Source organism: Macaca nemestrina, chromosome 5, assembly GCF_043159975.1.
Source record: "Macaca nemestrina isolate mMacNem1 chromosome 5, mMacNem.hap1, whole genome shotgun sequence".
Lineage (NCBI taxonomy): Eukaryota > Metazoa > Chordata > Mammalia > Primates > Cercopithecidae > Macaca > Macaca nemestrina.
In genome coordinates this window covers 89,156,260-89,183,986 of record NC_092129.1, presented here as the reverse complement: position 1 = coordinate 89,183,986, position 27,727 = coordinate 89,156,260, and the positions used below count along the sequence as shown (strand labels likewise).

The 27,727-nt window shown below is 34.8% G+C and overlaps 2 protein-coding genes across 16 annotated transcripts in view; one reads left to right on the top strand and one right to left on the bottom strand.

Moving 5' to 3' along the window:
* Positions 1–3,994, top strand: part of LOC105498579 (kelch like family member 32) — a 209,120-nt gene extending 205,126 nt beyond the window's left edge. For all 13 annotated transcript variants that reach the window (XR_011623526.1, XM_011770719.3, XM_011770725.3 and 10 more), the window contains one exon: positions 3,651–3,994. Coding sequence is in view for 12 of the 13 variants with exons in the window: in XM_011770719.3 (XP_011769021.1) it covers positions 3,651–3,812 (162 nt within the window). In the remaining variant the exon portion in view is untranslated. The remainder of the gene's footprint in view (positions 1–3,650) is intronic.
* Positions 3,995–6,708: 2,714 nt separating this feature from the next.
* LOC105498578 (MMS22 like, DNA repair protein) overlaps positions 6,709–27,727 on the bottom strand; it is a 140,799-nt gene continuing 119,780 nt past the window's right edge. For 2 of the 3 annotated variants that reach the window (XM_011770716.2, XM_011770717.2), the window contains 4 exons: positions 26,657–26,820; positions 16,089–16,185; positions 14,173–14,340; positions 6,709–11,157 (listed from right to left, as the gene is read on the bottom strand). In XM_011770716.2, the coding sequence (XP_011769018.2) occupies positions 11,076–11,157; positions 14,173–14,340; positions 16,089–16,185; positions 26,657–26,820 (511 nt within the window). In that variant the 3' untranslated portion in view covers positions 6,709–11,075. The other variant, XM_071096703.1, reaches the window with a different exon arrangement.

The following is a 27,727-nucleotide window of genomic DNA, read 5'->3' as shown; positions in this document are numbered from 1 at the left end:
GCCCAGCTAATTTTTTGTATTTTTTAGTAGAGACAGGGTTTCACCATGGTGGCCAGGCTGGTCTCAAACTCCTGACCTCATGATCCACTCACCTCGGCCTCCCAAAGTGCTGGGATTACAGACGTGAACCACTGCACCTGGCCCATTTGTTATTTTTAGGAGCCTTTACTATTAATAGGTAACAAGTATCCCTATAAGCATATGGATTATCACTTAAAGAGATGTTTGAAATAGAGGTATTCAAGGATAGTCACATGTATCTTTCATTTTAGTTAAATGACAGCTGGTTACAGGCTATATTATCATTCATTCTGAACTAAAGCTCAATTTTTGTTTTATGTTATAGATGACTATAGAACAATTTGTTTCAATACATTCACAGTAATAAATTGATGGTTGGAGAGAATAGCTACATGTTCAAAAGTAGGCCACTTCTTTACTACTTAAAGAATATCCAACAGAGGCAAGATGATGGAAGACTGGAATAGTATTTATGAGAAAATGCTTAACAGTGGAAATTCCTAAGTATGTCAGTGGGTTGAGAAGTACAGAGGCATGGTGGGGAAAATCATATACATACTAAAAATATAAAGGTTTAAATTTTTTGTGTCATCAACCATAAATCTATATAATGTTTGATCTAAGATTAATCCACAAATCATTAATCCAAGAGCATGGCTGATTAATGGAAGTCATACTTAAATAGTTCTGAGATTGTTCTATTAACATTCGGAAGTACTAATTGTTTTTTGCCCTCAAAAGTACCAGCTGATAATTTCTCATTGAACTGTCCCTTCTGGACCCTAATCCAAGCTCATTTAACTGTGATTTGTAGGATTCAACCACAGTGGGATGAAGCATGTCCAATGTTGAAAAAGCATACTTTATTTCCTGCTACTACTCTGATTTAGCACAGACTATTTATCCATCAGAAGGACAACCCAAACAAGAGAAAATCAGAGATACTCTTAGATTGAGATTTGGACTTGTTATTAATAAACACTTATGGAAAATACTAGAAATAGATTACTGACGAAAGTGAAGGTGTTCTTGTTTGTTTAGTGGGTGTGTAAACTAATGTCTGTCACAGAGGTTTGACTCTAATCTTGTGTGCCATGGATGACAAGTGGCACATAAAGGAGCAGCTGCGTAAGTGTGCAAGTGATTAGTCTATGTTTCTAGATCACCTCTGCTGTTCTCTTCATTTACTATTATTTCTTTTTGGCTGGAGGATACAGTGCCAGCTTGGCACCACATTCTCTCAAACGCCTTCTTTCAGCCAGTTTACAGGGGAGTGTTTTGGAGAAAAACTGCCAATGCTTCCTTTTCCCTTCTCAGATTAAATACATTACATCTGCTTAACATATGCAGTCTCTGTTGGCCCAGGAAACCAGACAAAAGCTCTCTGGATGATTATCTCATTAGTATTTTGCCTTCTAAAAATGTTTTCAGTCAGAAGGGAGAGCACACAATCCTTGCTCTTTCTGGGTTGCATCCTGAGCTCAAATACTGGCTCCACCCCTTGCCGTGTGACCCTGAGAAAGTCATTTAATTTTTTCTGGTATCAATTTTCTTCTCTGTAAATTGAAGACAATACTTATCCTTATAGAGTTGTGGTAAATACTAAATGACCTCTGATTTACTTTCTGTATCTAATGAAATACTGGCCAAAATCCCACCGGGGTTTTCCCTTTTCTCATGGGGCGAAGTAGTCAAACTGATCTTGAAAGTTTCTCTAGGAAAGTAAATGTGTAAGAATAATCAAGAAAATTTTGAAAATAAATGGAGTCTTGCCTTACCTAGTCAAAACAACTGTAAATGTGACACTGAAAGAAAATACGTCAATTAACAAGAGAACAGAGAAAACGTTTGTATTTAGTATATGAGTTATTTTAAATTAGTAGTGACGGGGTATATTGTTCAATAAAGAGATTGGGACATCTAATTTCCATTTAAGTTTGTTCTTTCTTTTATTCTAGGACTTAGTAATTTCCTCCTTTGTGAACACGGATTCCCAAATTTCAAGGGCCCATTTCCTGTAAAATAATGCGTTATTGCAGTTAAAGTCTTTTTTTTTTTTTTTTTTTTTTTTTTTTTTGAGATGGAGTATCGCTCTGTCGCCCAGGCTGGAGTGCAGTGGCGCGATCTCGGCTCACTGCAAGCTCTGCCTCCCGGGTTCAAGCCATTCTCCTGCCTCAGCCTCCAGGGTAGCTGGGACTGCAGGTGCCTGCCACCACACCTGGCTATTTTTTTTTTTTTTTTTTTTTTTTTTTTTTAGTAGAGACGGGGTTTCACCGTGTTAGCTAGGATGGTCTCGATCTACTGGGCTCGTGATCCACCCGCCTTGGCCTCCCAAAGTGCTGGGATTACAGATGTGAGCTACCGCGCCCAGTCTATTGCAGTTAAAGTCTTAAGATTTATCCACACAGGTGATAGATGAAGGCATGAGAGTGGACTAGATCATTAAAGAAGGATACTAAGAGGTCTGTGATTGAAATATTGGGAAACACCTACGTCCAGGATGCAGATGAAGGAAAAGGGACCCAAGGTGGATTGCGATATGACAATGTCAATGACAAACTTTCATTTTTTTAAAACACTAAATCCAAGGGAGGCAAATGTTTAAATAGAGAAAAGTCAAATGAAGAGGGATTAAGATAACAGAAGACTTGAAAGAGCCGAATAGATTTGACAAATCGGGTGAGAGCAGCTTTCCTGAAGAAAGAATTTTCCTACTTTGAAGATTCAGCCAGGTTCAGTTAGGAGACAGCAGGCACTGACTAACAAAGAAGCTGTGCTATATAAGAGAGAGGCCAGGCACAGTGGCTTACACTTACAATCCCAGCACTTCGGGAAGTTGAGGTGGAAGGATTGCTTGAGCCCAGGAGTTTGAGACCAGCCTGCGCAACATGGTGAGAAACCATCACTACAGAAAATTTACAAATTAGCTAGGTGTGGTGGTGTGCACCTTTGGTCCTGGCTACTCAGGAGGGTGAGGCAGCAGGACTGTTTGAGCCCAAGAGATCAAGGCTACAGCGAGCACCACTGCACTCCAGCCTAGGTGACAGAGCAAGACCCTGTCAAAAAACAAAACAAAACAAAACAAAACAAAACAAAAAAAAAACTCCAGCATGACCAGGAGAGAACTGGGGAAAAACTTCCAGAATCAACTGAACTAATTTTGAACTTGCTACTAAGCTGTGTTATATTCCACTACCTGCCAGACACTGAGCTAGATGTCATCAGTTTTCACAACAAAGCTACAAGGTCTTGTTTTCTTCATTTCACAGATGAGGATGTTTAAGCCAACATGATGACAGACCACCTACTAACTAGTTTGGGCAAGTTATTTAACTTGTCTAAGGCAGTTTTCTTACATGAAGATAATGCTACCTACCTCTAATTGTTCTGAAGATTAAATGCTTATAAATACACATGTATGTATATATGTACATCCAGAAACATACTACCATAGTGTAGCATTTAGTAGGAGCTTAATAAATATCTCTGGTACCATCCAAGCAAGAAAAAGAATTCCTAAGATATGGTGATGGTAGCATAACTAAGTTCAGAATTTCTTTTATGTATACATAGCTTTATTTTGAGCAGTCATCTTTGATGTACAGGCTGCTTCTCTTCCTCTTTTGAAGGTACTGGATGTAAGCAGAGAAGGCAAAGAAGAAGTATTCTATGGACCTACACTCCCTTTTGCTTCCAATGGAATAGCAGCATGCTTCCTTCCAGCTCCATATTTCACATGCCCTAACCTTCAAACTCTTCAAGTGCCTCATCACAGGATTGGCACCGTCTGAAAAGCCAATGCCATCATGAACAGGAGGAAACCATAGCCCTGACTGTTGGATACTGGGCATGAAAAGACTCAGTGCTCAATGCTTCCTTGTCTTGCTTTATAGGTCTTGTATTCTGATAAATTTAAGCAAAAAATGAACAATTTTCTAAAATACATTATTAAAAACTCTTGTCACCCTTCTCAGTGTATGTCAACATGCAATATGTATGACTTTTATTGTGGTATAGCTTAGTGCCAACTTAAGGTACATTGTGTCCCAAGGGTCTTTAGATTATTCTTTGTACACTTTTTCTAATCAGCACTGTCTTAAGATAACATAACACTGTTAGTAAGGCAATTTATTGGACAAAATGGCATCGATGATCTTAAAAAATATATATTCTGTACTTAATCCCTTTATTATTTAAAGCGGGGCTTGTAATTTTTCTTTTTAAAATTTAACATTAAGCAGCCCTGCTCAGTAGAGACTCAGCATTATGACATCATAAATTTTTAAATACCATATTTTATTCAAGGTGATACGAATAATAGACATACACTGGAACAGCAGTTGGAACACCCAGATTTTTCACCTTGGTTACGCTGACCTTGGGTCAGAACCTAACTTTACAATACTTCAGTTTTCCCACCTTTTAAGGAGGATAATTACTGATTTCCATGTTAATTTAAAAGAACATCATGAGGATTAGGCAAACATTTTGAAATACTTTGCCCAAGAAAAAGAAAAATGTTACTGAAATTACAAGGTATTTTACTGTCTTTGGAACCTTGTAAATGAACAGGGAGATTATTTTTGAAGTTTAAAAATTACTAGATAGAATTTGGAAACATGTTATGGAATAAATGATTCTAAAAAGCATGTGAAAGAGACACACAATTAGGAAATAGGGAGTTTATTAAAATCAAAGATATCTAAACTTGTACAGATATCTAAACTTGCCTCAAGTAACTCTCAGATGTCTCATTTAAAATCATTTAGTGAAAAATGACATTTAAAGCTAAAAAATAATTTAGTTGTACTAATTATGGTACCATAAAGTGCTTTGACATAAATTTGAACCTAGAATTGGCAGTTCTAATAAAAGTTTTTCCACTTTGTTAAAGGTTATGTCAATCTTGAGTGCTTGTGGGATTCTTCTCCACCACCAATACATATTTTATTACTATCACTTTTAATAATGCATAGGAATTTTTTTTTAGGCTAGTTTTTGAGTTTGCTTTGTCTATAACAAAAAATAAATACAACAACTTAATAATCACATTTGAAAACAAATTTAACAAGTATAATGTGAGTTTTTCTTTTTTTCCTAATTTCCTCAGGACCTAGGTCACCTTTATTAAAAGGAAGAATTCACTCTTTTTTCCTTGACAGTTTAATCATTCAGCAATCCCTCTCTTAAAGGAAATTGTTATTTTATTCATGTAACCATTTTTTGTAATCAAAAGTGAATAAAAATGATCTTTTTGTCTCACAGAATTCACTAACTTCATATATCATTATACATAAAACATAGAAATAAATATATGGTTTCTGGTTATTCAGATTTAAAGGGCAGGAAGGAGACTAGGGAGAAGGAAAACAGGTAGATTTTTAAAAGAATAGGAATTTAGTATAGACTAAATTCCTTAGTATACTTAGTATATTTCCTTTAGTATAGACAAACCACTGTTGAGGACAGTTCTCAACAGTGAAAATTGATATTGACAATTGATATTTAGAATGAAGACAGCTTCTTTAAATGGTTTAAGCCATCTAAACTAAATTTTAAAAATGCCTTACCAAGGCAGGAAAATGAACTCCAGTATTTCAGAAATCTTTTCAACAGGGACTTAAGTATTCAGCTATATTAATTTTTGTACTTGGGACATGAATTTTCTCTCTAGCAGTTTTACCTAGTAAAACTATGAAAATCTATTTGTATTCCCAGGCCCTACATCCAATCAATGAAAGGGAAAGCTCTAAAAACAAGCTTACCCAACTAATGGAAAGGTAGCCTGAGACTACCCTCATTTCTGTATATATTTTTAACAATTCATATAAAACAAATCAGCATATATTATCAACCCCTCCTAAGTGATCTTTATAATGTAATATTCACTAATATTACAGAACTGAACTCAGAATTTTAAAAAAGTTTTACCAGGTTCAGACACATCCTTTATAACTATAGCCAAGAGTAGTACAAAAACATAACATCTCTTCCCTAAAAGGGAAAAAAACCTAGATAAGTTATAATTAGATCCTTTTATTCAAGGTTATCAATAATAGAATTCTATTAAACTATGTCTGGTCATATGAGCCAAATTTCACTGAAAGTATTCAAATATACATTTTCGATTTAAGTGAACTACCCTATAGTAATTCATCTTCCATTTCCATTTTTATTCTTCAAAATTAAAGGTTATATTGTATTTGTAATGTAAATTATTATACTAATGTGAATTTCTATAGGAAGGTCATGAGACTTGCAAACATTTAAATATCACTTCAAGTTTTTACTTTAAAAGAGAAAACAAAATACAGTACCACACAGATGATAACAGATATTCTTGGTGTTAAAGGAAAAGCCAGCAAAGATGTGAATTTCTAAAATCATCTGTACAATGCAATAACACTTCTTAGATCCTTAATAACAAAATAGCAATTAGGTAATGATTAGGGTACTTTTCATACTTTTTCCTTCATATTTTCTTCACACTTTAACCACATGTACATCAAACTCTTTCAGCTACCACGACATCGGAAAACCTAACTTTCTATAGTTTTACCACAAATATAAAAACATCAGTAATAAGATAGAAATTATTCCTTCTGGTAACATGGCTCATTTTTACTTTAGCTTCCACATAATGAATCTGTTATAAAAAGGAAGTTTTCAATAATCAAGGGCACAATGTAAGTTAAATATATACTTTTATTACTATATATAAATTTTTATCATATGCACAAATAACTCATAAATATGTATATAAAATTAAAATGTCCACAATTTTTCTAGAAGCACAATTCAAAATGCAATGAATTGGACGCCATCGGCACAACAAAAATTTTAATAAGTATAAACTGGTCAATTCCAACCATTTGGTAATTTACAATGCAGGTTATCACACTATCAAAATACACGTATCTTATTAAATTTGTGAAGAATATGCTACATTGCTAGCTTCCCAAACCAACTGTTTCTATCCAAATAAAGCATATTATTTATATTGGCATACTATACTCTTGCCTGACAAGGCAATATTTTTAACTCTAAGAGGGGTAGGCAAAAGATCAGTTTTTTGGAAAATATAAGATTTATATAAAAAGTCTGGATAAAAAAGCAGTGGTTTAGTACAGATGATTCAACTTTTGGTGAGGTTTCTGTATCTATTTACCTTTCAGACATGGGGAGACATGAGTGGTATGATAACATGTACGGTTTGGGGAAGGCAGATTTCTAAAGGCTTTTCTCGACTGTAGAAGCTTGTCAAATTTTTATATAACACATAATTTTAGCTGTCAAAGATTCTGTGAAAGTACATGAAAACAAGTCCATGTAATTATTTAAGAACAAGGTAGTTTAAAAAATTTGTTGTAAAGCATGGAAGAAAATAATAATAGGTAATGAAAACCCACAAACATCTGACTCACAAATATTATATAGATGCTGAGGTAGAAAAAGTCGAATATGCTTAAGAAGAAAACATACGAAGGACAGGTATAGATATACAAGTTTTAAACTATGAAATTCTTCTAATGCAAATGAACTCAATACTGAATGACTTTTCCACAATCCTCCGTGCTTCCTTCCTCGCCATGGAAACGTTCTAATTAAATTGAAATTTAAATCATAACCAAATCCAAATGCCTAATAAAGTCCTTTCATCACTGTTGTCCTTCAATCGTCTTTTATACTCTATCTGGTATTGTATAGATATTATTTGACTGGAATACTCATGTCTCCAAATGTGTATTTTAATTTTCTTCCTATTTGTCTTCAATTTCTATAGGAAACAGGTCCTATACAGTTTCCACACTGTAAACTGAATGAGACTGAGTGTAGGATGAACATGGCAATCAGAGAAAACTACAAAAGGAGCCTCTTGTTTGGAAAGAGATAAGCTTGAAGATAAAAGGTACAGTCAGATAGGTAGCAGAAAGTCTCCAGACTGAAGGGTTTGAACATCACCTTATAAACAATGGGCAGTTATTGGAAGTCCTTGAGCAGAAAAGTAACGAGAGGAAAACAGTATTTTAGGAATATACATTTCAGAACATAAGATGTAGGAGAGGACACCAGAGGTAAGGAAATAAGTAGTGCCCAGCAGAAAAAACAAACATCAAACCAGTAGATGCAAGGCATTGCAAAAAGAAAAAAAGAAGCCTAAGAGCCTGTAATGGTAATCAACTGAAAGTGGGAGAAAAACGAAGAACCTAAAATGCCTCTGACATTTCAAGGCTAAATAACTTGGGACAATAGTGTATTCCCTGGGTAGAAAATCAAAGCAGGAGGTAGTCTGAAATAGAAAGTGACATGGGTAGCTTGACATGTTGCCTTGAGATTTCAGGAGACTCCAACTACAGAGGTTTAGAGATAAATTAGCACTAGAAAGAGATTTAAGAGATAAAAGGTGGAGCTATCAGTTCACCACTAACAGAATGTTGAGACAAAGCAGATGAAGGGTCATATCTTACGACTGGGGACAGGAAAGAAGACCATGAAGGTGCTCTCAAGATACAGTGGTCATTTCTTGATATATCTGGGGATTGGTTCCAGGATCCCCTGTGCATACCAAAATCTGCATATACTCAAGTCCCGCAATTGGCCCTGAGGAACCTGCCTATACAAAAAGTTAGTCCTCCATATACTCAGATTTTGCATCCCACAAATACTGTATTTTAGATCCACATATAAGTGGACCCGCAGAGTTCGAACTTGTGTCGTTCAAGGGTCAACTGTATATGTAGGAGGGAGCAGCATCATTGTGGAACTGATGGGAAGATAAAAGACAATTGTCACAGAAAGGACAAAGAACATGAGAAAGGAGAACAAACTCAGATTTGACCAAAAAAGAATGGCTTATATTACACTGGTAGAAGAAGTAGCCTCCGAAATTACAGGGTATTTAGGGAAAAGTGGCTATTAAAGAAGCAGGTATAAGGGACTCCAAGTCTGGGAATGGAAGAAGGCAAGATTGTAGTAGTAAGTGAAAGATCAGTGAAGATTTTTTTAAAAAGGAACTGAGCCATAAATTTTCTTCTTTCGTCAACTAAAAAAAAAAGCTTTAAAAAAATTTTACTTATACATAAATACAAAACATATAATACACATACATATTGTTACAGACTTTGTTGTTACCATTTTTAAGTACAAATTTTAGTTATTCTTAGTATCTACAGATATATGTCCTAAAGCATGATTCAGTAGCAGCTTTTCCTATCCTTTAAATGTTTCATACTCTAAGAAGCAAGATTCTCAAACATATCTTTAATCAATCTCCTTTGGGAAAAAAAAACACATATATATACACACACACACACATATACACATAAATAACCTCTTTAAAGGCATCACCTTAAATAGATAAAACTCCTCAGTAACTGCTGGAACTTGCCAAGCCATACATTATTTGTTTAGTAAGTCACTATCATGATGAAAAGAAATTCAGTGTTATGAAGTCTATTAAGCAGCCTTAAGCTTTCGTTTATTCCATTTGATGAAGTTGATTTGAGAGAAAGACCATTTATATGTTATGAAAATAACAGACACTCCTTTGGATTTCACAGATTACAATTAAGAGAGAGCTATTAACTATAGAATGCTGATTGCAAAGTATTTCTTTTTTAAAGATACTCCTTGAGCCACAGAAGGGTTGAAATGTTTTCTTGAAGGAAGAGTAGAACCATGATAAAGACTATAACCCCAAGAAGGAAACAAATTACTTCAAAGTTAGAAAATATGATGTAAGAAAACATTGGAAAGTGGGATCATTCATCTGGGACATATCATTAGAGAAAGATAAAATTGAGAGGTGTTCTTTGCCTTAATTGTGCATGAGTAATAAACTAATCATGTCTGTACATTTCCTAACAGAATATGGGCCACCAAATGTTTTCACATTTATCCCATTGATTCTCACAATAACATTGTCAAATAGTAAATGGATTCTTCTTTTCTTCTCCATGAAGAAACTAGACTGAGAAAGGTTATGTAACTAGCTCAAGATCATAAAGCAAAGCTGAGTTTGAAACCCAGGTGGGTTCCCAAAACTAGGACCGGAGTTCTTTCAACCAAATAATGATCACTATGAAAAGGAGTCAAGGACAAGATCCAACTGGTAAAACAATCTGGATGAGGTAAGAGTTCAAAAGTTGAGAAACAATGTTGTTAAAGGAAACTAAACAGGTTTCTTGGATAAAATGCTAACTTATAAGAAGCTCTGGCTAAAGAGCAAGGAGATAGATCAGCTGACTTCTCAGACCACTACTATTACTACTTTTCTAGAATATTTTTATTTATTCTCCTCTTAAAGTCTCCTTTATTTCCTCCTCCTGATGATTTTTTAAAATGACAACTGCAAAAGAAATCATAAATAAAGAAAAAATTTGGCAACTCTTGGAACCTAAATATAAACCCTGTTGGCATGTTTACACTTCTTTTGGATATCAGCTGTATAATTCTTTAGCCAGATTCAGTCTCATTCCTAACACAGTTAAGTGTGCTTTGTAAGGGTTTTATTTATTAACTTGCCTCACACATATAAAAAAGAAAAACAAATACACAGTCATATTTCCCAACACCTTTCTCCCACCAAAAAAACAGTATAGGGTAGCCAGTATAATGTATTATTGAAAAAGTATCATTTTAAAACATAACTATTATTGTAAAAATAAAAAATAAACATGACAAATCAGTCACAAGGCAGAGAGGTAGGAAGTCATATTACAACAAAAGTCCATGGATGAAGTATCTGCTTAAGTATCTGCTTAATACTCATACACAGAAAACACTCCCAGTTAGAAAAAGTTTCTTTAATTTAGTTTAAAATTTCATCAAGGTAGAATGCAGTTTTGCAAAGTTCCAAGGATCCTATTACATAGTTGCTAATTAACCTTTAGTTCCTTATTTATACATTTTTTTTTTACTTACAGATATAAAAGGGAAAAAAATCCTAGAAATTATTTTAAACAGAACATTATACAATTAATTAAAAGTAGGAATTGGAGTGGAACAATGTGGCTTTAGATACTGATAATCAATAGACAGGATGAATCACAAAATTAAGTATTATCATTTTCCAGTCTCTGCATCTCATCTCGTCCCACCTGTCCAAGGTGAGACAAAAGTTTGCTATATGCTTCCCTGTTAAAAGAAAAGAAAGCAAATATATTTATTACCATTTTCATTATTTTTCATTTAAGTATTTACAAATTAAGTCTGGCTGTCCATCATCCATCCATCTATCCAGCCATCTGTCCAGCAGGCTTAGCACAACACTTCTTAAAAAGTAATGTTTTATATCTATTGTGAGTAAATCTAGATGTTAAGATGTATTGAGTTTAAGTGTGATTTTTATATATAAAATGTGTGCTAAAAAAAACATGTAAAAGTTCACTAACCTTCTGAAATATTATAATGGTCACAGGTAATAAAATACGTTCAGGAATATTATTTAAGGACAATGATGGTATGATTACAATGGGAATACTTGTATCACAAACCTAAGTATTAAAACAAAAATTCTGTAACCATAAAATAGACCTGTGTAGCAATTTCAGTATGTATCCCATTTTCTTCTTTTAACCTCTTATAGGTAACGACGTTTGAAAATAAAATACTGTCTCTCCTCCTACATTCTCTAGTATGTAGAGAATGTAACTGGGAGGTGTTTTAGATGATTTACTGTGCCTAGCAGTTATCTCACTAGTCTAAATACCTGTTCTATTCAGAACCTTTAAAACCAACCTTCTTATGGGCCTGCACAACCACACAAGGTAGTAGGCCTGAATATTTGTTTTAACAACATACTGCATTAGGGTGGTTCACACATAGCCTCTCTAGTTTTTTCATTCAAATTTGAAGACTGCTCAGAGAAGTCAGATGTGAGACATGTCTGCATGAGCTTGTTTTGTGACATGACAATAAACACCACTTCTTCAAACTACAATTTGAAGTGATTCAATCTTCTCTCTCTAGAAAACCATAGGAGGCTAACCAAGTCCCTATGCAGAAGAAAGGAGATGTTCCATTCTGGCATACAAAAGCTTTACAAGGATGATCTCTCCAGTCTGCCCCCCCGCCCCCCGTGCCTTTTATATGGTTTTCATTTACTGTACTGAAAAACTGGATTCCATTAGTTCACTACAGCTATAGTCAATATAGTCATGTCTCCAAGAAAGATCTCATATATGACATTGTTTAATAAAAAATTTTCATCTAAAAATTGGAATATGCATATTCATTAGACTGTGTATTTGTATAGATACATATACACAGACACATGCATATGATTATAGTCATGCACTGCATTAGCAACATTTTGGTAAATGATGGGCTGCATTCTGGTCAATGATGGGTCCCATTAAGATTATAATGGTACTAAAAAATTCTTAATGCCTGGTGATGCTGTAGCCATTGTAATGTCTTAGTGTAATGCCTTTCTCATGTGTTTGTGGTGATGCAGGTGTGAACAAACCTACTGTACTGTCAGTCATATAAAAGTCTAGCACACACAATTGTACACAGTATATAATACTTGATAATAAGAAACAATCATGTTACTGGTTTAGTTTATGTATTTACTATACTTTACTTTTTATTGTTATTTTAGAGTGTACTCTTCTTTATACTTATAAAAATAAAAGATAACCGTAAAACAGACTCAGGCAGGTCCTTCAGGAGGTATTCCAGAAGAAGGCCTCCTTATCAAAGGAGATGACAGCTCCATGTGTGTTACTGGTCCTGAAGACCTTCCAGTGAAATAAGATGTAGAGGTGGAAGACAGTGATGTTGATCATACTGACCCTGTGTAGGCTCAGGCTAATGCGTGTGTGTCTTCATTTTTTAAAAAATAGTTTAAAAATAAAAAATAATTTAAAAATAGAAAAAAGGCATTCAAGAATATAAAGAAAGAAAATATTTTTGTACAGCTATACAATGTGTGTGTTAAGCTAAGTATTTTTACAAGAGTAAAAAAGTTAAAGAAAAAGTTTAAAAGGTAAAAAAGAGTAAGCTAAGGTTAATGTATTATTGAAAAATTAAAAATTTTAAAAACAACTTTAATGTACTCTAAGTGTATTGTTTATAAAGTCTACTACAATAGTGTACAGTAATGACCTAGGCCTTCACATTTACCACTGCTCACTCACCGACTCACCCAGAGCAACTACCAATCCTGCAAGCTCCACTCACTGTTAAGTGCCCTATATAGGTGTATCATTTTAAAATCTTTGCTACCATATAATTACTGTACCTTTTCTACCTTTTCATATATTTAGATACACAAATACTTACCATCATGTGACAACTGTCTGTAGTATTCAGTACAGTAACATGTTATACAAGTTGGTAGTCTAGGAGCAATAGGCCACACCACATCGCCTAGGTGTGTGGTAGGCTATTCCATCTAGGTTTGTGTAAATATACTCTATTTGATGTTCACAAATGATGAAATTGCCTAACTACACATTTCTTAGAACCTATCCCTGTCATTAAGCAACACATAACTGTATTTTGATTCTTTAATAACCTTTAGGACATAAAAATTCCACTGTGAGTACTGACTACTCTAAAACAATTTCTTTAAGAAATAAATATAGGCTTATTCCCACAATGTTGAGACTCTAAATAGTCCAGCACTATTTTCAGTTGAGTTATGAGCCTATAAAAAAAAGTCTTATTTCCTATTTTTGACCAAAACCTATATTGTCTAACAGGGTCACTTATTCACTAGACATATGATACAGCTGACTAAATAAATCAAGCATCCCTCAAAGGATTATGATTTGCCATCATAAATTTTATTAAAAAAACAAGACATCCAAGGCTATGAGGTCCACTTCCCAATGAGGAACACGGAAATGCGTTTTGAGCAACAGCAGCAGTGCTGAAATACACAGCTTTCTAAAGCGGTCACTTTGAAAGGAAAAACATGCAAATGTAGGTAATTGATTTTGCTAAGTTTGTTGATAAGCCATGCTACTACTATTCACACTTTGTAAAACTGATAACAATCACAGTACTGAAACATTTTTCATCTCAAAAGAACACACCCAAATTTTGGGGAATAAGAAAATAAATCATTTCTATAAGATGAAATATAGATTTTATAATCACTGCCCCCCCCCCGACCAAATGTAATTAAATTATCAAACATACCTTTGTGCTATATTCCTGCCAAGGCCCCATTTCTGCTCTGAATCCTTCAGAGATTGAGTGAGGATAGAAATCAAGTGGATGACAACCTGCTGGTCCAATGTTGCTACTGTTTCTAAAATGCTGTAAACCTGATAATAGTACCTCATACCATAATCCTGGATAAACTGCCTGAAGATAAAACAGGTATATTTAGGATTACTCCTGGGGCAATTCCTTGTGCTGGTATCTACATGACAATCAACTATGAACTGAACATAACAAAGATCATTTTATATAAGATTATTGTAAGAATCTGGATGCAGTATGAAAACTATTTAAAACACTTTAAAATAAAGAATTGAACTGGCTTATTTAAGTTGAGCCACGACCAGAGTGAAAGCACTGTGGGAGGAGCGGCGAAGGGAAGAGTTGGAAGCTTGGGATGGAGAAAAAGGGGTAAAAATCTAATCCCAGGACTTTTTTGCAATATTCTACACAGTGAAATCTGAGTGGAAAGGATATGGGAGACAGTAAGAGAAAAAAGTCAGATTTCCTAGTTACTTTTTAGTTCTTTGTAGCCCTACATAAATCAAACAATATTTTTATGAGGAAAGCAAGTTACTCCTAATATATTTTTATGGTCCTTAACTGAACAAAAGACTTTAGACCCATAGAAGGTCTTTATAAATAAAAATTCTATGTTTTAGCCTTAAAACCTCTACCCTCCACTACCAAGCAACAAAATAAAAGCCACCTAGCTTAGTAAATTATAGAAAACATTCAATCTTTGATCATATAAAATCCTTTTCTCCCCTCCTAGGGCTTCACAATTTTCACCAATCACTGTTACTGAGTGATCACAATTTAAATGAACTATAAACACTTGACAGGCACTAATTATGTGATGAGAAAAATGGAGGTACCAAAGATCCAACATAGAATGAAGGAAACGAACACAAATTATTTATCATGGTAGTGGTAGGACAGACATAGGAATAATAAAGGTAAACTGGTAGAAATCTTTAGAAAGAAATACAAAAACATACTGCCCTAACAGCACAAGACTCTAAAGGGAACAAGAGAGGGAAGAAAAAGAAAATATGCCTCAAGTTGCACTGTTATTCTTATGAACAACAGATCTACTTCTATAAAGTCCATGCTTCACAAACTAAACATAACAGAGCTTTCTGGAGCTACTCTTAGTATCTTAAAGCAAGTCAGAGAAGCAGTGACATGTACTTCTACAATCCTGAGGAACATGTTTGGCAAGGTCTGACAGCCTGTGTACTCGTCATCATGACTCACATTTCCCACTTTACCCTCTCAAACCCAGTCTAGGGCCAGGTAATGACATTTCAGTCAGTGACAGATAGCATATACAATGGTGGTTCAGTATAAGAAGATTAAAATACTGCATTTTTACTGTACCTTTTATGTTTGGATACATTTAGATACACAAATATTTACTACTGTGTTACAACTGCCTACAGTATTCAGTGCAGTAACATGTTATACTGATTTGTAGTCTAGGACCATTAGGCCATACCATATAGTCTAGGTGCATAGTGGACTAAGACACACTAGGTTTGTTGTATAAGTACACTCTATTTGAGGGTCACACAGTGATGAAATTGGCTAACTATACATTTCTCAGAACTTATCCCTATCATTAAGAGACACATGACTGTTCATGCAAGATTCTTTCTTACTAAATTCACAGGTAATTTTAAGTCCCTTCACTTATCTTTTTCACTGGCACTTTTATTTTTCAATAAAACATCACAATGTAACAAAACTACTGCCAAAAATACAATAATTGAAATACTATAAACAAGTAGTAACACATTATGTTTTGGATAATTAGTTATTTAAAAAACATGTTGGCTGTCAAATGGCTGGCAATAGTCTCCTTGCCAGTTGGCATATTTTCCAGTTACCTAAACACAGAAGTCAGCTGGGCGGAAGGTTCTTCTTCTGACCCCACTTGGCAGGCTTTTACCATGTATTGCAGGTTCTCTGTGGCCAGCCTTTTAACTAGAAGGAAAAATTATAGCATTACGCATTGTGTCTGAATTGACCATCTGGATCCTCATTTTTATGAACGCTCTTGATTTAGAAAAATATGTTGTTTTCTTAAAGTATGTACATCCTTTTTCTATTTTTCAAAATGAAATAGTTCTAAGTTTTTATTTTATTCTAAAGTATACCTATCTTCCATTTTAAGAAAATATAAAAGTTTAAAAGTTTTTTAAAATCTATTTTTCTCTTAGAAAGGTGCCCATATTCAAAAACATTACACCATCCTAATCCTACAAACAGTAACATACCGACAAAAGAAAGCCTTTAAAAATTCAGCTGATTTACAGACAAGCAGATTGATTTTTTAAAAATTCATAAGCATATTCCTCCCACCCCCTCACAAACATATAAGTAGCAAACTAGATACCATGAACAATTTCTTTTCACTTAAAATTAGTCAAATGTGTATGCAAAAATGTTGTTTGTGATGCTATCTTCCTTTCAAAGGATAACAAAGCATAAAAAGAATACTTACATTCTTTAAATATTTAACCAAATCCTTTAAAATTGTGTGCTTGTACACAAAAATAATGCAAAAATACCAAGAAAGGATGTCGAAAACCCAATATGCTCTGAATGCTACTAAATTCTTATGTTGTTTTTGACACATTAAATATAAGAAACCAGAGAAAAAAGTGCTTTTTCCAAGAATAAAAAAATGTTCAGAAACTGTAACCCATTATAGCAGGAACACAAAATATATGATGAACATCAACTTAATTAATATTAGGTAGTAGAGAATGTTTTCCACGCGATGAGGCTAGTGGCTAAGGAACATACAGCATCCTTGCCTTTTACTTGAAAACGTTTTACAACTTTTTAAAATAACTTCTCATTTTAGATGCAGTTTATTTTTGCTTTAACTGAACTACCTTTAAAAAAAAAATGAGTGTTTTTCTTTTCTTTTTTTTTTTTTTTTTTTTTAAAGAAATAGAGTCTTGCTCTATCATCCCAGCTAGAGAAGTGGTGTGATAATAGCTCACTCTAACTTCCATCTCCTGGGCTCAAGCAATCCTCCCACCTCAGCCTCTCAAGTAGCTAGGACTACAGGTGCGTGCCACCACTCCTGGCTAATTTTTTTAAAAAAGCTTTTTGTAGAGATGGAGTCTTGCTATGTTGCCCAAGCTGGCCTTGAACTCCTAGTCTCAAGTGATCCTCCCACCTTGGCCTCCCAAAGCACTGGGATTACATGTGTGAGCCACACCTGGCCTTTTTATTTGTTAAAAGAAGAGCTTTATTATCATATAATTCACGTACTATACAATTTACCCATTTAAAATATACTGTTCGATGGTTTTTAGTATATTCAGACTTGTACAACCATCATTACAATTTTACACTATTTTCAATATCTTGAAATTCCATACTCTTTAGCTATCCTGAGTCCTTCTAAGCAATCACTAACCTACTTTCTGTCTCTACAGACCTTTTTTTTTTTTAACTCTTTTTTTTTTTTGTGACGGACTATCCTTCTGTTGCCCAGACTGGAGTGCGATGCCACGATCTCAGCTCACTGCAACCTCTGCCTCCCGAGTTCAAGCAATTCTCCTACCTCAGCCTCCCGAGTAACTGGGATTAAAAGCGCATGCCACCATGTACGACTAATTTTGTATTTTTAGAAGAGACGTGGTTTCACCATATTGGCCAGGCAGATCTCGAACTCCTGACCTCAAGTGATCCACCCACCTCAGCCTCCCAAAGTGCTGGAATTACAGACATGAGCCACCATGCCCAGCCCCGTCTCCATAGATTTAACTATTCTGGATATTTCATATAAATGAAATAATATATGACTTTTGTGACTGGCTTCTTTCACTTAGAATGATGTTTTCAATATTCATCAATGTTATAGCATGTTTCAATATTTCATGCTTTTTTAGAGCCAAACAATATTCCATTGTATAAATGTATCAAAATTTTTAAATTGATCCATCAAATCATAAATATTCTACTTTTTGGCTATAATAAACAATACTGCTATAAAAATTAATTTACAAGTTTCTGTGTGGACTTATGTGTTCACTTATCTTAAATATATACATATTTCTAGGGGTGAAATTGCTGGGTCATACAGTAACTCCATGCTTAACCACTTGAGGAACTACCGGACTATTATCCAAAGTAGCAACATGATTTTACATTTCCAGGGGCATTAAATGAGAGTTCCAATTTCTCCACATTGTTCTCAGTCTTTTTCATTGTCTGATTTCCTCATTATAGCCAACCTTGTGGGTATGAAGTGATATCTCAGTGTAGTTTTGATATGCATTTCCCTGGTGACTAATGATGTTGAACACCTTTTCTGGTGCTTATTAGTCATTTGTTTATTTTCTTTGTAGAAATGTCTATTCAGATTCATTGCCAATTTTTAAATTCAGTTATTTGTTACTTATTCTTAAGAGTTCTTTATATATTACAGATGCACACTCCTTATCATCACATACAATTTACAAGTATTTTTTTCCCATTTTGTGGGTTGTCTTTTCACTTTCTTAATAGTGTCCTTTGAAACACAAAAGATCCTAATGTTTGATGAAGTCCAATTTATCTCTTTCTTCTTTTGTGGTTCATGCTTTCAGTGTCATAGCTAAGAATCCATTGCCAAATCCAAGGTCATGAAGATTTTACTCCTATATTTTCTTCTATGACTTTTACAATTTTAGCTCTGACACTAAGGTCTATGATTCACTTTGTTAGTTTTCGTATGTGGTATGAAACAAGGGTCGAACTTCATTCTTTTGCATGTGGCTATCTATTTGACCTAGCAAAATTTGTTGAAAAGACTACTTTTCCCCTATTAAATTGTCTTGGCACTCTTGTCAACAAACAAAAAAACCCCAATTGACCATAAACATGAGTTTATCTCTGAACGCTCAATTCTATTGACCTACATATCTATCTTTATGCCACTATCACATTGTCTTGATTACTGTTGCCTTGTAATATGTTTTAAAATCGAGAAGTATGAGTTTTCCAGCTTTCCTCTTCTTTTGCCAAGATTGATTTGGCTATTCTGGGTCCCCTGTAATTCCATATAAATTAGTAATTCTTATGGAGCTATTAGTATAGTCACTTAAGCTTTCTGTGGTTGCTGTTTGCATAACTATCTTTTCCCATCTTTTTACTTTCAATCTGTTTATATCTGTGAATCTATACTGTTTCCTGTAAATACCATATAGGTAGATCTTGTTTTTTTAAAAAATCCACTGTGATCATCTCTGCCTTTTCATTGGACTGGTCAATCCTTTCACACAGTATTATTTTAGATATAGTTTGATTTACATCAGCATTCTTACTTTTTGTTTTCTTAATGACTCATGTGTTTGTTTCTTTAATCTACTGTTTTCTTATTGCATTAAGTGAATTTTTTTTAATGTAGCCTTTCAAATCTTTAATGATTTTAAAATTATTATTATACTTTAAGTTCTGGGGTATATGTGCACAATGTGCAGGTTTGTTACATATGTATACATATGCTAAGTTGGTTTGCTGAACCCATTAACTTGTCATTTACATTAGGCATTTCTCCTAATGCTCTCCCTCCCCCAGTCCACCACCTCCCGACAGGCCCCGGTGTGTGATGTTTCCCTCCCTGTGTCCATGTGTACTCACTGTTGAACTCCCACTTGTGAGTGAGAACATGTGGTGTTCTTCTCTTCTTGTGTTAGTTTGCTGAGAATGATGGTTTCCAGTTTCATCCGTGTCCCTGCAAAGGACATGAACTCATCCTCTTTTATGGCTGCATAGTATTCCACAGTGTATATGTGTCACATTTTCTTTATTCAGTCTATCATTGATGGGCATTTGGGTTGGTTCCAAGACTTTGCTATTGTGAACAGTGCTGCAATAAACATATGCGTGTATGTGTCTTTTTAGTAGAATCATTTATAATCCTTTGGGTATATACCTAGCAATGAGATTTTTGGGTCAAATGGTATTTCTAGTTCTAGATCCTTGAGGAGTCACCACACTGTCTTCCACAATGGTTGAACTAATTTACACTCCCACCGACAGTGTAAAAGTGTTCCTATTTCTCCACATCCTCTCCAGCATCTGTTGTTTCCTGACTTTTTAATGATCGCCATTCTAACTGGTGTGAGATGGTATCTCATTGTGGTTTTGATTTGCATTTCTCTAATGAACAGTGATAATATTTTTTTCATAAGTTTGTTGGCTACATAAATGTCTTCTTTTGAGAAGTGTCTGTTCATATCCTTCGCCCATTTTTTGACAGGTTGTTTGTTTTTTTCTTGTAAATTTGTTTAAGTTCTTTGTAGATTCCGGATATTAGCCCTTTGTCAGATGGATAGATTACAAAAATTTTCTCCCATTCTGTAGGTTGCCTGTTCACTCTGCTGATAGTTTCTTTTGCTATGCAGAAGCTCTTTAGTTTAATTAGATCCCATTTATATATTTTGGCTTTTGTTGCCATTGCTTTTGGTGTTTTAGTCATGAAGTCTTTGCCCATCCCCATGTCCTGAATGATATTGCCTAGATTTTATTGTAGGGTTTTTATGGTTTTAGGTCTTATGTTTAAGTCTTTAATCCATCTTGAGTTAATTTTTGTATAAGGTGTAAGGAAGGGATCCAGTTTCAGTTTTCTGAATATGGTTAGCCAGTTTTCCCAGCACCATTTATAAAATAGGGAATCCTTTTCCCATTGTTTCTTTCTGTCAGGTCTATCAAAGATCAGATGGCTGTAGATGTGTGATGTTATTTCTGAGGCCTCTGTTCTGTTCCATTGGTCTATGTATCTGTTTTGGAAGCAGTACCATGCTGTTTTGGTTACTATAGCCTTGTAGCATTGTTTGAAGTTAGGTAGCATGATGCCTCCTGCTTTGTTCTTTTTGGTTAGGATTATCTCAGCGATGCACACATTTTTTTGGTTCCATATGAAATTTAAAATAGTTTTTTTTCCAATTCTGTGAAGAAAGTCAGTGGTAGCTTGATGGGAATAGCATTGAATCTATAAATTACTCTGGGGAGTATGGCCATTTTCACAATACTGATTCCTCCTATCCATGAGTATGGAATGTTCTTCCATTTGTTTGTGCCCTCTTTTATTTTATTTCATTGAGCAGTGGTTTGTAGTTCTCCTTGAGGAGGTCCTTCACATCCCTTGTAAGTTGTATTCCTAGGTATTTTATTCTCTCTGTAGAAATTGTGAATGGGAGTTAACTCATGATTTGGCTCTCTGTTTGTCTGTTATTGGTGTATAGGAATGCTTGTGATTTTTGCACACATTGATTTTATATCCCGAGACTTTGCTGAAGCGGCTTATCAGCTTAAGGAGATTTTGGGCTGAGACGATGGGGTTTTCTAAATATATAATCACGTCATCTGCAAACAGAGACAATTTGACTCCCTCTTTTCCTAACTGAATGCGCTTTATTGCTTTCTCTTGCCTAACTGCCCTGGCCAGAACTTCCAATACTGTGTTGAAGAGGAGTGATGAGAAAGGGCATCCTTATCTTGCACCAGTTTTCAAAGGGAATGCTTCCAGTTTTGTCTCTTCAGTATAATATTGGCTGTGGGTTTGTCATAAATAGCTCTTATTATTTTGAGATACGTTCCATCAATACCTAGTTTATTGAGTTTTTAGTACGAAGTACTGTTGAATTTTGTTGAAGGCCTTTTCTGCATCTGTGGAGATAATCATATGGTTTTTCTTGTTGGTTCTGTTTATGTGATGGATTATGTTTATTGATTTGCTTATGTTCAACCAGCCTTGCATCCCAAGGATGAAGCCAACTTGATCGTGGTGGATAAGCTTTTTGATGTGCTGCTGGATTTGGTTTGCCAGTATTTTATTGAGGATTTTTGCATTGGTGTTCATCAGGGATACTGGCCTAATATTTCCTTTTTTTGTTGTGTCTTTGCCAGGTTTTAGTATCAGGATGATGACGGCCTCATAAAATGAATTAGGGAGGATTCCCTCTTTTTCTATTGATTGGAATAGTTTCAGAAAGAATGTTTCCAGCTCCTCTTTGTAACTCTGGTAGAAATCGGCTGTGAATCCATCTGGTCCTGGGCTTTTTTTGGTTGGTAGGCTATTAATTACTGCCTCAATTTCAGTACCTGTTATTGGTCTATTCAGAGATTCGACTTCTTCCTGGTTTAGTCTTGGGAGGGTGTATGTGTCCAGGAATTTATCCATCTCTTCTAGATTTTCTAGTTTATCTGCGTAGAGGTGTTTATAGTATTCTCTGATCATAGTTTGGATTTCTGTGGGATTGGTGATGATAACCCCTTTATCATTTTTTATTGTGTCTATTTGATTCTTCTCTCTTTTCTTCTTACTTTGGCTAGCGGTCTATTTTGTTGATCTTTTCAAAAAACCAGCTCCTGGCCGGATTCACTGATTTTTTTGAAGGTTTTTTTGTTTCTCTATCTCCTTCATTTCTGCTCTGATCTTAGTTATTTCTTGTCTTCTGCTAGCTTTGAATTTGTTCGCTCTTGCTTCTCTAGTTCTTTTAATTGTGATGTTAGGGTGTCGATTTTAGATCTTTCTGCTTTCTCTTGTGGGCATTTAGTGCTATAAATTTCCCTCTACACACTGCTTTAAATGTGTCCCAGAGATTCTGGTACATTGTGTGTTTGTACTCATTGGTTTCAAAGAACATCTTTATTTCTGCCTTCATTTTGTTATTTATCCAGTAGTCATTCAGGAACAGCTTGTTCAGTTTCCATGTAGTTTTGCAGTTTTGAGTGAGTTTCTTAATCTTGAATTCTAATTGGATTGCACTGTGGTCTGAGAGACAGGTTGCTGTGATTTCTGTTCTTTCACATTTGCTGAGGAGTGTTTTACTCCCAATTATGTGGTCAATTTTAGAATAAGTGCAATGTGGTGCTGACAAGAATGTATATTCTGCTGATCTGGGGTGGAGAGTTCTATAGACGTCTCTTAGGTCTGCTTGGTCCAGAGCTGAGTTCAAGTCCTGGATATCCTTGTTAATTTTCTGTCTCGTTGATCTAATATTGACAGTGGGGTGTTTGACAGTGGGGTGTTAAAGTCTCCCACTATTATTGTGTGGGAGTCTAAGTCTCTTTGTAGGTCTCTAAGAACTTGCTTTATGAATCTGGGTGCTCCTGTATTGGGTGCATACATATTTAGGATAGTTAGCTCTTCCTGTTGCATTGATCCCTTAACCACTATGTAATGGCTTTCTTTGTCTCTTTTGATCTTTGTTGGTTTAAACTCTTTTTTATCAGAGACTAAGATTGCAACCCCCGATATTTTTTTTGGCTTTCCATTTGCTTGGTAAATCTTCCTTAATCCCTTTATTTTGAGCCTTTGCACATGAGATGGGTCTCTTGAATACAGCACACCGAAGAGTCTTGACTCTTTATTCAATTTGCCAGTCTGTGTCTTTTAATTGGGGCATCAGCCTATTTCATTATTAATTATTTTTGAACTATTTCCTTTGTGGTCACTCTAAGCTAACCATATATACCTTATCAGAGCTTCAAATTTATACTAATACAGAAACATAAATCCTATGCACTGCATAGCTCTATTTCTTTCTCTCCCTTTTTGTGATATTGTTATACCTATTATATAATATCTACAAATGTTAAAAGTTAAAAATATACTGTTGTAATTTTTACTTTGTATAAATTTATGTCTTTCAAAGAAGCTAAGAAAAGACAGAACAGCAAATACATATCTTAACTTCTGCTATATAGGTCCAGCATTCATAATCCAAAGATCCAAAATTCCAAATGCTTCAAAATCTTAAAGTATTTGACAGCTGACATGATGCCATAAGTGGAAAATTCCACACACGACTTCATGTGACAGGCTGCATATACAATTTATAAATATTGTAAAAAACTACCTTCAGGCTATATGTTTAAGGTGTATATGAAACATAAATGAATTTCATGTTTAGACTTGAGTCCTGCTGCTAAGATACCTCATAATATATATGCAAATATTAAAAAATCCAAAAGAATGTGATACACAAAACACTTCTGTTCCCAAGCATTTTGGATATGGAACACTAATCCTGTATTAACCTTCTTATTTATCTTTTCTTTTTTTTTTTTTTTCATTTATTCCTGGGTATTTGAGTTGCCATGTGGAGTCCTTTCCTTAGCCTAATACTGTTTTGCTCTCACCACCTTCTTTGTATTATTATTGGTAACTATATTTCTATATGTTATAGGCTCAACAATATCATTTTATACAAATGCTTTTTAAAAACCAGTTAAGAGAATAAAAGTGAAAAAATGTGCATTTATACTGTCTTAATAATAATATGATAATCTTTACTAGAATTCTTTTGTGTGTATGTGGATCCAAATTACTGCCTGGGGTCAGTCTCAGTCTGAAAAACTTCCTTTAGCATTTTGTTAAAAGGTGGGTCTGTTAGCAACAAATTCTCTCAGTTTTAATTTATTTGAGAATGTCACCTTCAGTTTTGAAAGGCAGCTTTGCTAAAAAAAGATTCTTGGTTGACCGGTCCCCCTCTACCCTCCTGCTTTAAATCTTCTGAATGTCATCCCACTGTCTCTGGCCCCCACTATTTCCTCTGAGAAGTCAGCTGTTAATGTTACCAGAGTTTCTCATAGAGGACGAGTCATTTTTCTCTGGCTACTTCCAAGATTTTCTCTTGGCCTTTAGCTTTTGGCATCTTTACTATGATGTATCTGTTTGTGGATCTTTTTGCATTTACCTTACCTGGAGTTAGCTGAACTTCTTGAATGTATAAGTTAATATTCTTGAATAAACTTGAAAAAATTTTAGACATTATGTATTATTTTAGGTTGGGCGTGGTGGCTCACCCCTGTAATCCCAGCACTTTGGGAGCCTGAGGTGGGCGGATCATGAGGTCAGATCAAGACCATCCTGGCTAACATGGTGAAACCCCATCTCTACTGAAAATACAAAAAAATTAGCCGGGCGTGGTGGCGGGCACCTATAGTCCCAGCTACTTGGGAGGCTGAGGCAGGAGAATGGCGTGAACCCGGGAGGCACAGCTTGCAGTGAGCCGGTATCACGCCATTGCACTCCAGCCTGGGGGACAGAGCAAGACTCCGTCTCAAAAAAATATATATTTTATATATATACTTATTTATTTATATTTTATTTTCAATTTTTTCTGCTTTCTCCTGGTTCACCTGTTATATATATGGTGCACTTAATGGTGTTCCACATTTCTCAACAGCTCTGTTCATTTTCTTCATTTTTTTTTTCCTCTGTGCTTTAGATTGTATTATCTATATTGATCTATGTTCAAGTTTGCTAATTCTTTCTTCTGCCAGTTCTAATCCACTAATGAGTCCCTCTGGTGAAACTTTTAACTCAGCTATTGAACTTTAACTCCAAAATTTCCATTTGGTTCTTTTCATAAAACTTCTTTCCCTATTGTCACCAAACGTTCCTTTTCTTCATTTATTACACATTCCTTTAGTTCTATGAATATATTTATAATAGTTACTTTGAAGTCTTTGTCTATTAAAGACAATATCTGACTGTTGTCACTGGCAGTTTATGTTGCCTGCTTTTCTTCTCAGTATATGGATTGTACGTGTCTGTTTCTTTGCAAGTCCTGTAATTTTTTGGTGAAAATTGTGCTTTTCAAATAATGAAGTCTACTCCTCCTCTTGCCCTCTCACTGCCTTAGATGTTGCTCCTGAGGTGGTGTAACCTCGGGTATGCCCACAGTCTCCATGTGAAGACAATGGTTTTGGCAGGACTCTCTTTGACTGTCCCTTTCCCTGATCACACTCAGATGTTAAGCTCTGCTAATTCATTTCTGGGTGATTGCTTTAATGTTTTTAGTAATACCCTGGGGCATAAATTGCTTTAAGGACTAATCTAATCAAATTCAGGCTCCTTTGAGGTCAGTGACTGAGATTTGTTCTGACCTAAGAGCTCTATCCCAAAGTGCTGGGATTACAGGTATGAGCCATTATGCGAGGCCAATAAATGTTATTTTAAAGCAATCACTAGAAGTAAGGTTGATGAGACTGAAAACAAAAGGAATAGAATCAAAGGACCCCTACCAGTTTGCCCCAAAAATCAGCTTAGATATTTCACCAAAAACCTGAATAAAAAAAGTATGATGACCTCTCATTACTTGATATTTAACAAATTGCCTTTAATACTGAAGTCAGATTGAACAAATATTCTTTGAGAAGTTAACAAATCTAATCAAAGGAAGGAGCCCTTAAATAAACTATTTGCCTCAAGGAGGAAAAAAAAGCCAAAACTAAAATGGACCAAAAACATCTCACTTTGTAACCATTTTATCATACCTAACCTGAGCTCCTAGCTGGAGTTTATTCTTTAACCATGACCCATATCAAGAGATATAAAAGAATCACATACATTTTGTAACTATCCATTAAACTGATGGGAAACAGTAGTTTCTTAACTTGTAAAAAGAAAATGGTAACAAAAATAACCTTACAAACTAACCTTGTGGTTCACTGACTAACACCAAGCATTTTAAAATGCCAGGGAGGAGTAGTTCGACTTCATAAATGTCTGTGTTAGTTTCCTTGAAGAGTTGGAGGATGAAGGCCAGAATGGATGCTAAGCGAGGAGGAGGTGAGGACCCCTTATACTCAAGGTAGGATTTCCTGAAAAGAAGCAAAATTTTGTTTATTCTCTTCTTAAAGCTTCAATAGAGCAAGACCAAATGGCACACACTTTAAAGATACTGGCAAAATTTACCCCCCAAAATTAATACAGTGACACTTTTATTGTATATCTTTTTGGTGTGCTCTCAGGGCCAAAGCACAATATAGTCACAAACGAAATTGAAAGCAACCTTGTTTTACAATGAACTCAAAATCTAAATGAAAGCCTAATTGTTAATTTGTGGGTTTTTTTTTTTTTCCTTTCTAATACAAGTTTGATCTCCTTTACGGGTCCTCAATGCTGCAACATTTTCTCTAATGTTAAATTTGCATAAAGAAATCTCTCTTCATATCTATTTATGTAAGGACTTGGGAGGAGTCTTATTTTTCCAAATGAACAGAGGACTGTCCTAGGAATAAGATAGGACATTCAAGCTTTATCTCCTTCCTTCCTCCAGTAAGTTAAAGACTCAGAGAACTAATTTAGGATTAAGTATTATCTCTCAAGACAAGATAAAATTTAGTATTAGAACTCAAGAGAGATCATAAGGATAATAATTTGACTAATCTTTCTTTATTCCCACCTCTTAGAACAGGTCCAGGCTCATAATGAGTGTTTGGTATACATTTATTAAGTGAATAAATAAAAGTTGGAATTGCTTAGTTTCTGCAAATGTCTAGACAATGTGAAGATCTGTCAAATACAGCTAAATATAAAGTAGACATCTATATATATATACACACACACATATAAAAAATACATGTTTGTAAAGTAATAATAACCATAATGAGGAATAGAAACCACTAAGTATTATAAACATAAGGATAGGAACTATGTCTTAGTAATTATTTCTATTCCCTACAGTGACTTCCAACAAATACTACATATTAGAAAATTCATTATTTG